This window comes from Molothrus ater, chromosome 3, assembly GCF_012460135.2.
Source record: "Molothrus ater isolate BHLD 08-10-18 breed brown headed cowbird chromosome 3, BPBGC_Mater_1.1, whole genome shotgun sequence".
NCBI lineage: Eukaryota > Metazoa > Chordata > Aves > Passeriformes > Icteridae > Molothrus > Molothrus ater.
Genome location: NC_050480.2, coordinates 94,748,573 through 94,768,487, shown reverse-complemented (window position 1 = coordinate 94,768,487; position 19,915 = coordinate 94,748,573). Strand labels below are relative to the sequence as shown.

At 38.8% G+C, this 19,915-nt stretch overlaps 1 protein-coding gene across 4 annotated transcripts in view; it reads left to right on the top strand.

The window, feature by feature from the left end:
- Positions 1-19,915, top strand: part of KCNQ5 (potassium voltage-gated channel subfamily Q member 5) — a 282,113-nt gene that overhangs the window by 227,470 nt on the left and 34,728 nt on the right. For 3 of the 4 annotated variants that reach the window (XM_036380244.2, XM_036380243.1, XM_054514316.1), the window contains 6 exons: positions 4,164-4,339; positions 4,772-4,897; positions 11,741-11,851; positions 13,739-13,834; positions 17,042-17,136; positions 18,669-18,695. In XM_036380244.2, the coding sequence (XP_036236137.1) occupies positions 4,164-4,339; positions 4,772-4,897; positions 11,741-11,851; positions 13,739-13,834; positions 17,042-17,136; positions 18,669-18,695 (631 nt within the window). The remainder of the gene's footprint in view (positions 1-4,163; positions 4,340-4,771; positions 4,898-11,740; positions 11,852-13,738; positions 13,835-17,041; positions 17,137-18,668; positions 18,696-19,915) is intronic. The other variant, XM_036380245.1, reaches the window with a different exon arrangement.

Genomic DNA, 19,915 nt, shown 5'->3' with positions numbered 1-19,915 from the left:
TCTGTGTGTTCTGTGTGTGTGTTCTGTGTTACTGTTTTAGTGACACTGGACAATACACAGATGTAATCTGTTACACTCATGAGTTCTGGAGTCATCTTTTTTTGTGTGTTTCTCATGAAGGGGCCCTGTTAACATGGTGCCTGTCAAATAAAAAATCTTTCACCAGTTAATTTGCACAAAATTTTGTGTAATCTCAGGGGTTTAGTGAGTGGTACTAGGTGAAATGCCTGAAGTGGAAGCATTAGTTGTTTGAAATTTCATTTAAAATTAAGTGTTCAAAAGTGACCAGTGCAAAAGTTGCTGAGATTATTTGAAATCTCAGACTAGAGTTAATGAGGGAGATTGTTATCTGCAAGGATAAAAATCTGAGACACATTTCTAAAGGGTGAATAAAATCTTCATCATGGCTGAAGAGAGGCTTAACATTTTGGGAGATCATACATAAGATATTAGCTTAAGAAAAAAATAAACAAAGGGATAAATGTACATTAGAAACTTCTGTCTTTTAGTAAGTCATTATAGAGAAGTTGGAATTATACTGCCCATTACTCAATCTCACATCTGAATCTTTTCTGGTGTTTTACAGAAAGATTCAGAGTGAAAACTGAGAGCCCATTAAATTAAATGAAATATCTCTATTTAATTCTACCTGTTTTGCTATTTTTGCCTCTAAAAGATAAAGACGAAAATAGTAACAGAAGTCTGGGAAAGCCTTCTTAAAATACAGAAATATCACAGAGACTTTTGCTACATTCCATTCCAATATAAAAGGAAGTTCAGAATAATATTTTTCTCTCTTGGTTTAAAAGAGGGCAAATGCCATCTGAAGCATATTGTATAAAAGTATGGCACAGAGAAAAATCATAATATATTTAACTTTTTCTTTTTTCTAGGGTATGTTTAGATAAGAAAATCAAGAAGTTTTAACATACTCAGAAGTGACTTCAACAATTGCAAACTTTTCTTAGGACTCTGATTTCATTCCAAGAAAGGTTTATTTTGATTTATCTTACACATGTTCCTAACAAGTTAAACTACACTGAAATAATGTGCCTGCCTGCTTTCCCTACCTTCTAGGGAAACACAGCCAGGAAGGGCAATGGACACATTCTTACCTTCCCTATTTCCAGCTGAGGACTTAGGGATAGAGTCTTGGTGGGAGTTGAGGATGTGAAGAGTGAAGAAGATGAGAGAGCAAAGTGTGAAAAAAACCACCACCCAGCTAGGAGGATTCTCTTCCCTTCAGCTGTTTTTCAAACAGGTTCCAGTGCATTTCCTGCTCCCTTTTTTCCTCCACCTTTCTTCCCTTTAGGGAGAGCCTCATCCTTGCCCTCCAGATAGAAGAGCATACACAAGCAGATAACTCCTTTGGACCAATGCTTTTAAAAAAGGAAAAGACAACTATGCTACTATTGGCTTCTTCATCTCTCATGTTCAGAGGGGACCAGAGACCCTCAGTGGGGCAGAGGGCTCCCAGCTGGGCAGGGCAGAGGCTGTGCTCTGCTGGCAAGACTGAGTAATTTGAATCTTTTGCAGTGGGGTCGTTCACAAAACTCTGCGTTATAAAAAAAAAAAAAACCTGTCAGAGCTCTAGAATAAGTAAGAATAAGGGCAGGAGCAAGTCACTGAATTTTTTAAAACATTGTCCTATTAGAAGTGGTGGAGGATGACCAAAACTCCCAGTGAGAATTTTAATAATTTCTGAAACAAATGCATAATTCCCAATATTTTGGGTGACCTTATTCTTTTTTAAGTTCTAAGAATGATTTCAGGGGATACTGAAATGAATGATTTCAGATACACTGCTCTTCTAATGATCTCTAACTTGCTGCCAGCCACTCACCACTAAATAAAAATGGCTGTTCTGTTGCTGCTCCTCTCGGAGTCACTGGGACAAGTCAAGATCACCCTGCCACCGTATCAGTCAGCAGGGACACTGTTTTTTCAGCACAGTCCATATTGCTGAAGACATTCCAGCACCTTCTATGTTAGTCTTGGATCCCAATAAACACAACTAAATATAGAAAGAAGTTTGCTTTAGGTGGGTACATGTGTGCTACGTGTCTATGCTGGCAGTATAGTCAATCAGGATCTAGGGTTTAGTTCAGCAGGGTACAGAGCGGTGCCTGTCCCCTGTTATACGATATTCCCTGCTCCCCAGTCACATCTCCTGAAGAGTACAGCTTTTCCAGGTCCAAGAACATAGCTGCCAGATCTAGGGGATATCTCAGATACCGTAAGGCATCTCAAATGGCACTGGACAAATAAATTTGAGCAGCTGAATTAAGCCTTCCTTGTGCCAAGCCTGAAGTGTGAGGCAGCTGAGCAGCCAGCAGAAGCCTTCCTGAGGATTAGCTGCACCTCTCTCAGCTGACGTGGTTACCTTGTGCTGCTTGGGGAGTTTAGACACCTGCTTCACATGTAGACACCTAAATTTAAATATCTTCATGTGGAGCTCAAGTCCAAGTCAATCCAAGTCCATCTATTTTTCTGATCTCCATTAGAATTTGTGATGTCCGTAACTTTTCCTAGTCAGTTTTCCTATTTCTCAATTCTCACCCAGACCTCCTGCATCTGGTTGTTTTGAGCTTGAGATTTGTACTGTGCAAAGATGCCATGTCCACTTCTGGCTCTTCTTCATCTCTGAACTTGCTGGATTCAGAAGCAAATCCAGCATTTTTGGTACCCAATTATGTAGTAGCCACCTATGATCCACCTATGTAGTAGCCAAAGATATTTTAAAATGTCAGAGCATAAAACAGGCAGAAGGTCAGCCTAGGCCAACATGGGATGTCAAACAGTGACACCAGCCAACAGTGAACAGCCAGGGAGGATTGCACAAGCAGGGCAAACACACAGTGATATTTCTCTACAAGAGTTTCTCAGCCCCCAACATCTGCTACTTGAAGATATCCTGAGCCAGACATGGGCTTTTGGTATTAATTAGCCCGGAATTAAATCTTCTCCCCTAAGATCATCCAGCTGGTTTTAAACCTTCTAACCCCTTGTGTCAAAAGTTCCACAGTTCATCAGGACAATCCACAGAAACAGATTATCTGTACCCTTGGCTTTGTATTTAATCACTTTCTGGGTTATTCTTGTAGGAGTTATGCTAGGGACAAGATGTGTGTTTCTACCCAACACAAAAGAAATAAAACTTGTATCAACAAGACCCTGCTTTCAATTATTCACCAACAAACATGGATTTAGATTATCCTTGCATAGAAACATACAAACACCACAAATCCCTAAGATTAAAATCAGGTATTTCTTAGAAGGGCTCTTTAAGCTTTTAAAGTTCACCAGGGAATTAGTCATGAGGTGAGGAAGAACAGAGCTTGTTCTGTGCTTTTCTAATCCATGCATAGCAGCATATCTACCCCAATCCTTGTAAAAGGACATTATGCCTTCTCACAGCATCTGTGTGCCATCACTCTGCTGCTTCTCCTCCTCTCCCCTTAAATGCTGTTATGGCTCTAAGGACAGCTGGCTGATTAGTTCGTGCACACCAAAGTCACTCTCACTGTTTGAATCTGTGACCTGAAGAAATAAATCCTAACACTTGCTAAGCTTCAACTAACTTTCCAGGCTTCCAGCTAAAGGAATGCTTCTGAATAGCCAGTGCTGTATTTCCTCCCTTCCAGGAAATGGTACATCAGGGCAGTTGTGTCCAGAAACTACATTCTCAAACACACAGTGTCTGTTTTCATAGGAAATTAGTACTGTGCTCATAAGCCCAATTCTACCAGACTCTTACCTCTGGGTCTGCCCTAGTTTTTCCTTACCTTAGTTTTCCTTTTCCCTTTGGACAGAGAAGTTGTTATGGAAAGATAGATAAAGGGGAAAAGTTCTAATCCATCTACTGATTTGTACAGTTTGCTACATCAGGTTTCAAAGCTCCTACATGAGGTTTCTTCAAGACTGCTCCTTTTATCCGTATGCTTTGGAAATTGTAATCCTCACTTTTCACCCTGGAGACTCCTGAGGTAGTTTTTGACACCAGCTCTGATCTCACATCCCTGTCTCAAACAGGAATCTCTGTGTTTTGTATTCCCACCCACTATAGGAGTCTCTCTTTTGTCCTTTTCATTCAGCTCATGTAGATGTGTGTACATTTTACTGACACTTGGACATTAATGCTTTCTGTAATGTATTTCTTTCAGACATCATTGTTCTCATCGCTTCAATAGCAGTTGTTTCTGCAAAAACTCAAGGTAACATTTTTGCAACATCAGCACTGAGAAGTCTTCGTTTCCTACAGATCCTTCGTATGGTGCGCATGGACCGAAGAGGAGGCACTTGGAAATTGTTAGGTTCTGTAGTTTATGCACATAGCAAGGTATGTAATCCTAGATACTAATTTTGTCTGGTTGATATCTTCACTTGATGTGATTCAACAAGAGACCAAGGAAATAAGCATTTATCAGTTTTGAGCAGAACATCCCAAATTTTCTGAAGTAACATCAATTGTAATATGAACTAACACCGATACACCAGGCCATGTTTAATGCTAACAGTTTTTAGAGATCTTGAAAATGTTTTCCTTGATGGGCAGCTGTAATTTTTTATATGCTGGGGATGTTGCTGAAGCAAACCATAAGAGTAGATCTTGTCCACTTTCAGAGAAAATTTGCATCAAAGGGAAGCACTTGACTCATAACTGCACAGATGCCAAAAAAGCATTTACAAAGATATTTTCATGATGTCTTCTTGAAATGTCATTCTATCCAGTCCATAAAATGGGAATTGATCTCTGTTCTTTTTTATCTAGGAATTAATCACAGCCTGGTACATAGGATTTTTAGTACTCATCTTTTCATCTTTCCTGGTTTATTTGGTGGAAAAAGATGCAAATACCGAATTCTCCACATATGCAGATGCTCTCTGGTGGGGCACGGTAAGTACAGAAAAATAACATGGACTCTCTAACCAGTATGCTAAAGTGCTTTGAATTTCACCTGCTGAGGATTTTAACTTAGTGTGCTGTTCAGTGAATTGCTTTCACTGACAAAAAATGGTCTGAGAAACTTCCTCCTTCAGCCATTCATTTGCACATTGACAGATTATTTCAGTCCATCCTGCAGAACAGTTGTTTATGTGTTTCTGCTGTAAACCAGACCACTAAACCTTCAAGACAAGAAAGCATTGTACTTTTTAACCCTTAGCCTTTCAGTAATATAGTTTGTAATATGGCCCCACAAAGAGCTGATTTGATACAAACCAGAGGGCTCTAAATGGCAGTGCAGGAAGAGGAAAAAGTGTCAGGAAAAAAGAGGGGAAAAATCTTACATCAGCTTTGGAATGAGAGTATCATCAGTGCCCTTTAAAACATGTTGTTTCTTCTTCCTCTGTACTTTGAGGACAAAGACCAAGAATAAGTATGTCAATTCTGGTTCAGCAGTGTTATTTTTTACAGGTATACTTGAGATCATGGTTAACTATCAAATCAATTGGTTTTACTTTGTTGAAATCTGTGGGATCTAAGTACATGCCTGACTGCTTTTCTGAAGGAGGATTATATGAATATTGTTAAAGAAACCAAGTTTTCAATGAACAAAAAAGGCCTAAGTTTGAAGTTTTGATTTCTTTTTTTTAATGGCATAATGCATAGGGGTTTTTTGCTTAAAAATGTCCTATAATGATCCAGACTTCTCCACTGTGTGAGAGTTACTTAAGCAGCTTAAGAAATCTGCCCCAACAAAGCCTAAGGCAGTTATTGTCAGGAAGTATTAAACTGCTTTTCTTTTCCTTCTGATGCAGTAGAACACACAGAGTGTTCTCTGGCAATGTCTGGGTAGTGAAATGATACCTGGGAGATCATTAATGCTGACAATAATGTAGAGCACTCATTAGTTTCCTTGGAATAAGTGTGAAACCTGAGCCAGCCTCTGCCACCTTTCCTTATCAGAGGGATACCAAAATGAAGCTTTCTCACCTCAGACCTTTTGCTGACAGGATTCCATCTAGATTTAGTAGTATCTGCAGACTCAGAGCCATGCACATAGGCACTGCACAAAAGCCCTTTCCAGAATGTCTTAAATTATTGAAAATATTTGTAAGAAGTTTTGTCTGCATTTTGAGCTAAGGTCAAGGTCCCTCACTATTATTAGGGGTAGTTAGTGTATTTGAAATTTGTTCATCTAAGGGCTAGTCCATTTGTTGCACGTCTTCCCTAGAGACTGTATTTCTATGTTATCACTGCACAAAATTGGGAGCTTGGAAAAGCCACACCTACTAAATATGTACATTTACAAACATTCAGAAATATATTTTTCTGGAACTTGTTGCTTTAGAGCAATCAAGGCAGATCACTGATAAAATATACATTTTGTCCTGTAGTACAAACACACATAGAATTCATCTTGGCTAAAGTGATGACACAAGGTTTTGCATTCAATTGCATCACCGTAGTTTATTTTGTTTCCCATTTCTTCAAAAGCTGAGTTCTGAGTTTTCTTAAACCTTTCTAACCTTCCTGTATTGATAAGGTTGTGAAGCATCTGGCATTGGATGCTGATGTCCTCATTGATGGGTACCCCAGCTCTGGCAGTCTGGAAACACCCTTGCCCCTTTAGGGTGGCAGTGGGGATTTGGTCCTGCAAGAGACCCTCCTGTGGCTGTGCATGTTCTTGGGAATGCATCTTCTCAGACATTTGATTTCCCAGGAAAAAGCCTCTACCTTTCTGCAAGGCCCTGTGTGCCTTAGCCCTGCACAGGCAGGGAGAGGGGCTGAGCAGAGGATTGTACCCACCTGCCAGCTGGAATGGGGAAATGCATGCACAAGCAATGAGAAAGTCCCAGCTAACTCAGAGCTCCACTCTGGCATCTGACTGAGGCTCGTGTTAGATCCAGATCCTTCTCCTTGAGCAGCTCTAGCAGCAGGAACAAGGCCTTTATTTTAGAATTTGCTTCTCCACTACCTGCTGACTGCAATTTTTTAAGGAAAAACCCTGCTAGGAAATAATCATTGTATAAAGTGGTTCTTAAAATATTTTGTACACTATTAAGTGAAAGTGCATGACTCAGAGGTTGCATAAGCAGTGCAACTGAGAAAATCAGGAATCTTGCCTAGATTTCAGCAGGAAAAACAACAAAGTTTATTTTAAAACTTGAAAACAATATAACTTGTATTTTTCTATATATTTTCTTCTTTCCACAGTTTCCAATTAATACATTTAAGTTTTTAATGCACTTAAGCAAGTGCCCAAACTTACTAGAAATCACTATCCCCCCTTATCTGATGTCTTTGCCATTTTAATAATAGTAATTTTTTTTACAATATGTAAAACAGTATGTGGGAAATGCATAATGTGCTTCTTAGTCATGGTTGTTTTTACTGCCAGAGTAACCCACATGCAGAGATTTGAAAAGGACAGACTGTATGGCATTTTAGGGGAAATCAAGGCTTAGTCTCATTGATTTGTTTATTTGCAAAAGTTGTTCTGACTTAAACCACAGATTATGTACCAAACTCTGGACTGAATTTTGTCATGGCAGAGGTACAAGACAGAAAAGGCTGCATCAAAGTCAGGTACAAAAAGTTACCTTAAATTTCAATCTTTTAGAGGCACTTATGCTTCTCCTTACAGGAGCAGCACTAGCATACTGCAATTACCCCATTCTTTAATTCATATTACTTGAGGATCATACACTGCTATGGTTATTTCACTGATTCCATTTCTGAAGCCCATATTTATATACAGAAATGAAAGGCAGGATATGGCATCCAAATTTACATATGAATACTCCACTGTATTTGCAATTTGATGCTGTACTGTGCAACCTGCCATTGAATCATCATGTTAATATTACTACTGTGAATATTCTTGTGGTTAGAGTCTCCACAGTGCTGCCTAACACAGCAGCACACAATGGTCAGTGTTATATGAAGAGCTCAAGTTCAGAATTTGCTTTGGTAGAGAAGATAAATACATTTAACAGAAGAAAATAATAAAGCCATATGGGAACAAAAGGTCCATTAAAAAACCTATCTACTTCAAAACCAAACCATACATGGTTTTCTGAGATATACTGATGTTAACTAGAACTGTGGATACTTACAGTGACATTTAGTTTGTACTTTAATTAGCTTTAGCTGCAAATGTAATGCAGCTGAAGTTTCTGTCCCTCTTACACGTTTGACAGAATTTCTCTTAAAAAGTATTTTCTAGTAATACCCAATAGTTACAGTTGAATGCAGAATGGCTCTTGCACTCCACAGTGACCCGTTAGTGAAGAAAACATATTACAATGAATTACATTGGCACAATGACTAGCTCAAGTAAGTTAACATTGATGAAATTTTTCCCATTTAATGTAATGATAGCATGAGCAAACTATATTTTTTTCAGTTAAGTGATGTCAGGTAACAATTCAAAAGGTAAGTACTGCTAGGAGAACATAAAATAACATCAGAAAGAAATATTAGGGTAGAGAATGGCCTCCTGAGTCCTATCTCATCTAATTGAAGTCATCTAAGTTATATCATCACATTCATTATTATATTACCTCATTTGTATTAGCATATTTATTAGCTCCAGCAATGAGATAACAGATGTTCTATCATCTTTGTGAGTTTTGAGCCTGGCCAGACAACACTGCCTACTTTGACTAGTCTGTCCAGACCTCTCATTTATAGAAGTAACCAAAATGGAATGGTTTGCATCTGATGTAAAAGACAGGACTCAGCTAGCCCATTTAGCCATGCAGGAGTGTGATTCAGCTGCTTAGACATAGGCATACAGTACCATCAGAGATCTGTTGGACAGTCTGCTGCCTCTCCTGTGGGTGGTCCCTGTTCAGATGCCCTAGTACAACTCTGCTGGTACTAGATTTTTTTTTCAGACAAGCCCAAGTCCTTCATTTTAGGATACAATAAGTTACCTTTGCACTTTGGCTGTTTCTCTTACCCACACAATGCTAGCTGTAACTTCTGTCTGCTTCTTGCATAATTATCAGTGATTCTGGAAATTTCTTATGTTGTCGTGTTTTCACATCCAGTAGTTTTCCACACCCTGCTCAGTTAATTTAATCTCAGGATTATGCCAGTCAAAGCCTGGCCAATGGTTTAGTCATTCACCAGCAGCACTTACAAAGAGGCAGTGGATTATTCTCAAACTCAACTTTGAAGTTGTCCAGAAAACATTTTCTTAGTTGTGTGGTGAGAGTAGTATAAAATGAAGATCAAACCCCTTTGCTCAGTGTTGAGTAAGACAGTACAGCATGGTGCTGACACCTATATACCCCTGTAAAGACCATCCTGAGATAAAATAGCTCAAAGTGAGCAAGAAGCCTCTGATATTCTTAATCACAGGCTGATACCGTTAAGTCCTTAGTACCTAGAAGAATTGAGGGAAACGCTTAATAGGGTCTTGTTATTTTCTTTGGAGAAATTTCAGAGATACACTCTGTGTGACTGCTCCTGGTTTTGGATTGCTCTCAGATGTCAGGTCTCAAAGGTTCAAGTTTATCTCTGACTTCTTTGGAATACAGTTCGGTGGCAATATCATTAATATGCAGATGACGCTTGGTTCTGTTTCCCTCTCATCAGCCCAGACAGGAGATATCTCTGTGCTTTCCAGCAAGTGGCGGAGATAGGGAGCTGGATGGAAGCCAAGAAAGTGGGCTCATTCCAGAGCTCCAAACTGCTTTTCAATAACTGGTCTGGAAACAAATTTTGAGGAACTTTTTATTCAGGGATTCATTTGTTCAAGTGTTTCATTCCTCTTGGGCTCTTAATAGCCTCAAACTGTTCTGCAGTTGCCCTCTGATGTGAAGAGCTGTGATTATCTTCTTCCACAAACAAATCAATCCCCTCTGCCAGGCCAAGACCATGGCTGCACCAGCTCATCTCTGCCAGAAAAGAGAGAGTTGCATTCTCATGTTCCTTCCTCCTTCTTACTCCATCTCAGTCTCTCGCTGCCTTCTGCAGGCTCTGGAGCCTGTTGGGCACGTCTGTGAACTGACACAACAGACCAAAGCAGCAGAAACAAACCATGCAGCAATCTGGATAATTTTCTGTCCCTTCCTGGGTGGCATTGGCTTGCCTGAGTCCTGAAAAGGCTCAGAAGAGAAGATGGGGCAGGGAAGTGAAGAGGAGCAAGGAAGAGTGAGACCTGATAGCCATGTAAGGTGGTGTGTCTGTGACCAGGCTAGTGTTACAAAACTTGAGACTTGATAACTACTTGAAATTTCAGCTGCAGCCAGAATTCATCTCTCTTTCTTAGTCCCTGTGGCTTTCTCAGGGTAAATTACACCCGCAGCTTGTTCCCAACAATGGGAGCAATTAAAAGCACTGTTTACTATCTACAGAGTCCTAAATAGTAGAAATCTAATTACTTCCAAAAGACTTTCCTTCTTTTGTCCCGTGGTGACCCTGACATTAAATAGAATTGTTTTGGCTGTCTTGCCTAGGAATGAACTTTGAGGAAGCTGGAAGCAAAATAATGTCTCTAGAAGGCAATTTCCTGAAGAATCTGTTGCTGCCAGAATATTTGCTGAGCCTGAACTTGCCCACATTTGGTACACGATGTAAAATAATTCTCCATGCACATGTTCTCCCTAATAGCAGGCCCCGGAGTCCTTGGCACTCGGCCTGCTGTTGTCTATCTTTGTCCTTTAACATCGTGTGCCGCTGCCGGAGCACGCGCCCCGCAGCCTCCCGGCCGGCCCTCGGGAATCCTCGCTCTGCCCACGCCTTCTCCAGGTGCCCACACAGGGCAGCTGCGTGGGCCTGAACTCTGTGAAAGCACACAGACACATCTCTTCTGCCAGTCCAGCCCCCAGACATGGGATTGGTGTGCTTCCTGGGCAACAAGCAGCCTGGAGGGCAATTCCTTGGCTCAGGGAAAGCCCTCAGACTCATCTTTTGCCTTCAAGATGCGCTCAGTGAGCCCCAACCATGCACCATTATCTCAGTGGCCACGTTGCTCATGGCCAGTGGTCAATGAGCCCTCCCAGCTGCACTGAAGCTTGCCTCCCCTTTCTCTTTGACCTGTCCACAGGCAGGGCTGAGCTAACATGGTCCAACAGCCCCAGGTACCTCTGCCTCTGCTGCTGCATAGTGACCTTTGGACCTTCGTGTCAGGAGTGACGTAGGTGTATCCGAGCCTGTCAGGAGGAAGGGGAAAGGACCAGAAACTTTACTTAAAGTCCCTCCCAGCTTTTCTTTAGTGTTTTTTGTGTTTCAGAAGATAATTCACTTCAAATCATACTGATGGGTTTACAGAAAATGCAGCTGCTTCTTGCAATTCCTTTGACTTTATATCATCTGCAAGCATCCACTTCTTCCCTCCTATATTTTTCCAGTATTATCTCAATGTAATTTATATTTCTTGAGCTAGACAAATACATATAGTTATATTTTCCCGCAGAAAACAGGTGAAACACCTTTACATCTATTGAAAAAAACACTTTTTTTCTTCCTAACATATATCATTTTCTACCATTTGCCTCAAATTTGAGATCAATGTAATTTTTCATTATTCTTAAACTTATTGCTTATTTAGATGTTTTTCTCACATTTCTTATTTATCTCAGTTTTATTTAGTCATAAACAGTATTACATTTTCACAGAAAAGAGTCAATGTTAGTATATTTATGTTCTTTATTTAGAAACAGCTATATGTTTCAGATGTCTTGGATTAATTAGTGGAAATGCTGCTTCATGGAATGTAAATAATCTGCAACTAATCTGTCAGTGAGTTCTGGTAAACCATATTGTTCATTCATTTCTTTTTAGATCACATTGACAACCATTGGCTATGGAGACAAAACTCCTCTTACTTGGCTTGGAAGGTTGCTTTCTGCAGGATTTGCTCTACTTGGCATTTCTTTCTTTGCACTACCTGCTGTGAGTATGCCTAAAAATTAATAAAAAATAATAGAAATTCCTGTAGGTCCTGTCAGTGTTATGATATAAAAAGCTGAAGGAAGCTGTCCACATGAAGAACAACTCTTTAAGGCTTTTTGTTCTGCAACAGCACTAGTGAAGTGTGATCCAAAATCCAAAGAAAAGGTTTGGTGTCTTTGCTTTAGTTTTGGGAAGTTTCTCTGGCATGGACAAAACTGGGAAATAACCTAAATTAGGTTACATACTGTTGTGTAAAGTTGAAAATCCTTCCTTTTGTTATGAATTGTGACATATATTACTGCTTTTCTTTCAAATTTTTCAAAACAAAACAAAAATAAAAGCACATTATATGTTTTTCTAACTTAGATTATAGTGAAAAAAATAGATCTTTCTAATAGCATGTTTAGTATGGCCATACAACCTTCCAACAGAAAGTAGTAGAAGGCCTTAAATCAACTAATGGTTAATGTTGTTGAATGCAAAAGATGCAACTATCATTTTTTGTGAAGAATAGAAATAAATAAATAAACATTGCAGTTTATTCATGTTTTTTCTATCAATGTTCAAGAGACTAATGGAAAAGGAAATTATCTAATGATTATAATATAGTGTAGCTTCAGAAATAAATTATTGGTTTTTTTGAGTGAATCTCTTTTTTTTTTTTGTTTTAATTAGTTTTGAATAAGCACTAAATGAGAAGTGGTATTTGTATTTTTTGTATTGTCTCCAGTGCAATGTCTTTTGATATTTTAATACTCAAACACTTTATCTGTAAATCATTATAAAATATAGATATTATAATACTTCATTTGTTTTCAACCATATAGATAAACCAAGATTAAAAATCTTCATTTGTCAACAGCATTAAATCATCTGGTGCACTGCATTTATTTCTTACTCTAGCTACAATGAGTATTTCAGTGTCTTTGACATACTATAATGCATTATAATTATAACCCATTACCTGTTTGTCAATCCTTGACATTTATTGACATGTACTGTAATTAATTCCTTTTGTCACCTAGTCACCACTAACAAGAAAGCTAGTCTTAGCAGCAACACAATGAAAAGATGAATACCCTTACATATTAGAGATGCCACAACTTTTGTTCCCCATGTCATATCTATGTACAGATACTAGTTTTCCTCATAAATACTTCAGTGCTGAATCTGTCTGTAAAAGAAGAGGTATGTGGGAAACTTTGCACTTCTTATAGTATTTTATCCTGACTAAGAATCAAGTGGAAATATTCTTCCTTATAATGCAGCCATGTCCAGCAAAATTATTGCATTCCTTGCAAGTCAAGAAGGAAAACATCCTCAATTTTTGGATCTATTCAGTTAGAATCAAATTTATCTTACTCAAAGGTAAAAGGCTAAAAGAGGAGAAGTTTCATAAATAGCTTTTTCACAGCCTCTAGAATGAACAATGGGTATTATTTAATGGGAAAGATCAAGAAGAAATGCATTTTCTAGCTTTTCTAAAATCAAAAGTTCCAAGTTCTGCAGATGTGGACTTTGATGTCCATGTATATCTGGCATACCTGTCAGCTGGTCATTTCCTCGTTCCTGACTCAAGTTGCTCTGAATATTCCTGCTTGATTTTATAAATTCATATCTATCTCTACGGCCTTGTTAGTTGCAGGAACATAGTGTAGCACAAAACCAGGCAATGGGTGGTCATTGGTAGCACCACAGATGTTATGTAAGGGATCTCCTGCTTCACCAGGAAAAGGGGAACTGCTTCTGTGCCTTCTACTATCATACACTGGTCATAAATGTGTTATCTGAAGCAACTATATGGTGTAACATCTTCACAAACTCTTTGTAATTGATGATGTATGTTTGTTCAAAGACTACCTACACATTGATAAAATGATATTGCAGGGCATCCTTGGCTCAGGATTTGCATTGAAAGTGCAGGAACAGCATCGTCAGAAACACTTTGAGAAAAGAAGGAATCCAGCTGCAAGTCTAATTCAGGTAAATATGAAATCACCAAAAAGATAATCACAGGTGATTTAAAGTACATAATTAGAACAAGTCTTATTTCCATTTGGAAAGTTTTGTGGAAATAATATTTAACAGATTGGTTAGTTTAATGAAATAACTGTGTTCAGTGACTGCTATGTGTTGCCATAATTCTGTACAGAATCACAGATTCATTTAGGTTGGAAAAGACCTTTAGGATCATCAAGACAAACTATAACAAGACACACAGCATTTCTGTGTGTATTTTTTGTTCCTCTATCCATGTTAATGAGACAGAGGAAAGGATGCCAAATGCATGCCTGCAGTCAGAAAGCTGTTTGGAAAAAGAGAATTGATCCCTAGATAACCCAACTGACAGCACAGTGCTCTTGCCTATATTAAGCTACTTTTCATCTACTACAGAGTTTAGAGTATTTCAGTGAGTGATGAACTTGGTGAAGATGAAACATGTCCTGCCCAGAGAATTGGTTTCAGTATGAGTCAATTCAAAAGCTAGAAATGTAGGCACAAACAATTTTAAAATGTCTGAAATTGTCTGAAATTGTTCTGATGTGATGGTGCAAATCAACAAAAAGTGGCGTGGTATGTTTTGCATTGGCTTTTTCCTTAACTTTCAGTCCTAGTTAAAACTGAGAAAATACTCCAAAGAATCATTTTGCACCAAGCTTTACTCTACTTGATGCACTGAAAAAAAAGGGGGGAAATAATCTCCTAGAGTCCTAGTTTATTTTCCTGGGATGCCAAATATTCTATGTGTGCCATGTATGCTGGGTTTTATTTTTGAAATAGTAAATCCAAATAAAGAAGCTGAGTATGAATATGCTAGAGTTCCGTGCTAAGTACTGATAGATGTCAGACTGTCTTTGAAGCATTCTTAAAGTTAATAAATGTTTTCCATTATTACTGTTCAATTATTATTAAATTCTAAATATTTTAAAGTTAAATTTTTTTAGAATAATTGACAGAAATAATTCCACTTCTTTTGAGTCTAGTTTAGAATGACTGTCTGGCATATTTTCTAACACATATATTCTGATATACTTCTTCCAAGTTTGGTTGCCAGAGGAAACACATAATAGATTTAGGTTTTAGATATAGCTCTTATTATTATTTTATGACAGTTCAACCAAAATATTAGTAATACAGCATGCTAAATAGATTAAGAGTAGCTAGCTGCCTGATTTTGGAGATTGATTCTCAGCAAGTAAAATCATTGTGAAAGGAAGACATTTGTTGTGGGATCCCACAATGAAGGCTGTTCAGCATTTACAGGTTCAACACTTTCAGAGATCCAGAAATTAATATAAAATTGCTGGTAGAGATATTTCCTGAAGGCACAAGGCCTGGCAGCATAGGAAATATGAGAACATGCACACAGGAATAAAACCAAGGATGATCTGCGTGACTTTTAGTGTGAAAGGATCACTGCCAAATGTTTTAATACAAAAATACAAAACTTGATCTGGAAACTGAATCCAGATAATTATAAGATGTCTCTATCCCAGCATTCGTGAATCAGGAAAGGATTTGAACAAGCATGAGGAATACAGAGGAGAAAGACTGGGAAAGAAGGGTCAAGAGCTTCATACAAGTTCCCAGTATGTTACTACACCTGGTTTTATTAAAGTCCTTAGATACAGAACCAGTAACATAATGAGGAGAAGACTGATCCTACCACTGTGTATGATGATGCTCATACTAATATGCTACATATCAACTCAGCATCTACAGTTTGTAAGTGAGACTGAAATATTGGAGAAAGCAAATAAAACATTGGAAAAATGGGTCAAGGACTGGAGAAAATTTCATGTTCATAAATGCAGAATGCATCTGAACAGCATATCATTGGGTCCTGTAACAGTGCCCAGGTGTTTTTTTAATTGTCTCTAGCTTATCAGGATAATGTCTATCTTCTAACCAGTTACACTGTGCTAACTCATCTATTGCCACAGATAGACACTTTGATAGAGCCTTGACCTGTAGATAGCTGTAGAAAAGTGAAATATTTGGTCTGGATATACTTTTCTCAATTTCTTTAGCCCATAAGAAACATTTAGTGTGAGAATTATTTGAACACAGAAGCTCAGAGAGGAAGTCTTAAAACCTACTGGACCATTTAATGTAATAGACAGAAACATAACAAGTAACTCTGGCTATAAGCCAAAACCAAAGAGTTTCAAATTAAAAATAATGCAGAAATTTTTGACAACAAGAATGATCAACCAATGAAGCAATTTTTGAAGCGAGTAACAGGTTCTCCATCTGTTAATGAAGACTGGATGTGTTTCTGGGAGACACACAGTAGGAAAACACAGGGTATTAGATTCCATACAAGAATACCTAGATGACATTTAATGGTTGACAATACACAGGAAGCACAGATGCTCAGCTAGTACAAATTAATATAGTTATGCTGACATCAGGGAACATGTCCCAGCTTGTAGAACCGAGGCTCATCTTACTATCTACATGCATTATAAATCTAAACAATGGACACATTTTCAATGCTGTGCTTTGGTTACTCACTTTTGCTAAATGTTTAAAAACACAAAATGAATAATTTCAGTGTTTCCAACCATAGAGAATGCTTCTCTTTTCTTCTAAGTGCTTTTTGTCTGGTTTTCGTTATGATTTGCAGAATGTATTATGACACTTTCTTTACGTCAGAATGCAAGTTTGTGTGGGTGTCCTCTATGGACTTGTCATAAATAAATCACTGCAATGCTTTTCTGAGCACCTTTATGTGCTGAATATCTTCTGGTCCTTTCACAGAGCCAGTAAGTCTTATCTTACTGCATGAGGTGTACTAGGATTCACAAAAGATTTGGTAGGTTTGTACTGGTATTTCCTGAATCAGCCTAACCAAGCACATTCTGGTCTGAGCAAAATCCCCTCATTCTGTGGTCAGTGTGGTGGCATTGTCACTTCGTTTTCTTGGTTCCTTTGTGCTTTTCTATTGTTTCCCCATACCAGGCTTCCTGGCGGTTTTATTCTACCGACGCCAGCCGAACAAACATGGCAGCCACCTGGCGATATTATGAAAGTATTCTTCCTCCCCTCAGGCATGTATCAGTGCTATGAATGATAAGAGAAAGATACAACTTGTATCGGTTACTAATCTGCTTTTCAATTTTTTGTTTCATCCCCTATTCCCTCTTGCCTTGTTTTTTCTTTTTTTACCGTATATCCTGCACGTAGTGTGTATGGCGTAGTTATGCTGCTGATGAGAAATCAGTTTCCATTGCTACCTGGAAGCCTCATTTGAAGGCCTTGCATACCTGCAGCCCTACAAAGTAGGTACAAATATGGCAGCTGATGCTGTTTATGATGTGTGTTCAAGCTTATAGAGAACTAGTATTTGTCTGTTTCGTCTTGGTTTGTTGTCTTAAGTCCTCTCAAGTCCTCTCATAAAAAATTTCAACTAAAAAATCAGATCAATATAATGTAGGAGCCTAGGAACAAATACAAATCATTGCTATTTATCTTAGAAATGCACAGGCATTAGAAACATTTTCCCAACAACCCACTCATGCATCACAGTTAATGATTCAGCTCATTCCAAATTATCCTCAAGAAGAAAAATACTAAGTTTAATGCAGAGCTTGTCCCTTGGTTCAATGGTATGTTTATGCCTGTGCCTCTGTATAAGGCTGTAGCTGCTGATCTACCTTTCCAAAGAAAGAGTGCCTTGTGCTATTTTGCAGTTGAATGCACTGGGGAATTTGCTCCTTTTTGTCATAACTTCTGATATATTCAGTATTTCCTTAGGACAAACTATATACGCAGTCATACATACAGACAGTAGAAGATGACTGAAAAGACCTGTTGCCACAGTTTGGCAGACAGGAAATATTTGATATCCTAGTCTGAGTGAGAATTCACAGAGCACTGGCAGCCCAAGACTTTTCAATAATTCAATAAAAGGTTTAGCAGAAGGCAACAGGTTGATGATTCAATACGGGGCACAGCTCAGGAAGTAAAAAACACTTGATAAGGATCAAAAAGGAGAATGCTAAGAGCCTTATGGGAAAGCTCTGATAAGCATCTTAACTGTTGTTAATTGCAGACAGTGCAAGAGAATTAGTGGTTTCTCTCAAAGCTGGGTGATGAACATCCACATGACAGTAAAAAGGTAATTGTGTGCCAAAAAGCTCAGCCAAAAAGAAGTTTGGCTGGGTATCCAAAGCTGATCTTTGAATTTCAAAGAGTTGACAAGAACAGAGCCGTAAGTAACCCATTACCATAACTCTAATTCCAAACTGCTCCACACTAAAAGAACCTTTTAGACTAAAAGTTACATTAAGTATTGATATTTTACATGTACAAACAGGCTGAAAGCAACATTAGTATAAATGGATGGATAGAAAATTACATAAATAATGAAGCTGTATTCCACATAAAATATTCTAAAATATGACTGTCCCTCAAAAGTGCATATACTTCTTATTTTAAATAAGCATATTGCTGTGCTAAAATGAAACCTTTTTATTTACCAGAAATAACATATCTAATAAGAAACTACAGTTTTCTGTTATATATGTGTCAGCAATGCATTTTGCCTAAGTGCTTTGCCAACTCAGTCTGCAGTGGTATGTACTAAGCATGTTATGCATGTGTTAAAAAACCTGAAAAGTTTCTTTTCCAGAACCATTTTAGTTATGAGTCTTGCTTGAATGTTTTTGTGGTTGCAATGTAACGTGTGTGTTGTGCACCAATTAACATATCCATTTATGTCTATTATACATATAACATCATCTCTAACTAAGTAATGTGATTACTATCTGCATAACAAGTATGTTTTTCCCTCCCACTCCCTGACCTGAAGAAAAGAACAAGGGGAATCTTCTAGCAGGTTTGTAGTTTCTTTTATTTCTTTTATCTATGAAATTGCTGTTTCCTAATGGCTTTTAGATGTCTTGGGTTCTGTACAGTAGGTTCAATGAACTGCAACCATTGATGGATAATAGTCACAAATTGGATCTTTTTAAACTCATATGCTGCTGAAATTTGCTTCTTTTTGCCAGTTTTTCTATGGAAAAAAATAAGCAATTTTTTACACATCTAACATGCTGTAGCTTTGAGAAAAGCTCAGTTTGGACAATGACAGAGCAGCCAGTGGACCAGCCTTCCCAGACCCAGCTCCTGGGCAAGGACATGTCCCCATCTTCTACTGTAAAATCAATGCAGAATTTGCAGAGGAAATTACAGACATATAGTTTAATTTGGCAATGTGAAGAAGCCCACCAACCCTCCATTGCAGGGAGAACCCTTTGATGGGTCTGGTTGGATGTCACCTTTGCTCTGCAGGAGCATTCTCAAGGCTTCCTCAGTGCCATGTCTCCACATTTTCTAACTTTTCTGTCATCCCCTCCTAAGGAGCATTTTGGGACATAGGAGGCTGGGGGAAAGCAGCACTGCAGGGTCTCACCTCCTCCTGGCTGCATGGCTTGCAGTCCCCCATGGCTCAGTTCAAGCGGAGGAGCCAGCCTGGTACCTCTGCTGAAGAAAGCCCCACTGCTGTCAGCCAGGAGCCCAGGTGGGCTCCCACCCAGCCTAGATCCCCGCTGAGCTCTGACTGCCTACAGCTGGCAGCAGCAAGCCTTGGCAGGGCCATCCTCACTGGGTAAATAAAGCTCTGGAGAGGCATGTCCTAAGGCAGTGGGAGAAAATGCTGGCCTTTGCTGCACTGATAGCCCAAATCCTTAGGGACAGGAAAGGCTTCAGTGGCTAGAAATGACTCTATCTCAGAAACTCGTTAGGGATGGGAATCAGCAGGCATTTGGCAGCTGGCACTGTGGTATCAGCATGCTCAGAGAATAGCAGAATTTACCTCCCAGCAGAAAACACTGAAAAGCCAAGAAAGAAAGTGTTGATGACATATCAGCCCCTGAAATACATCCAGCCCCAAGTTGTACTGTGGTTCACAAATGCTTCTGGGTTATTCTGTCTTCACATCAATTACCCACGTCCCATTCCACTTCCCAGACTGCTCCTCTGGCACCTGACTCCGACCTTTTCCTCCAAGCACATGTAACTGCTGTTAGTGTCACTGTAACTCAAGGGGACAGGATT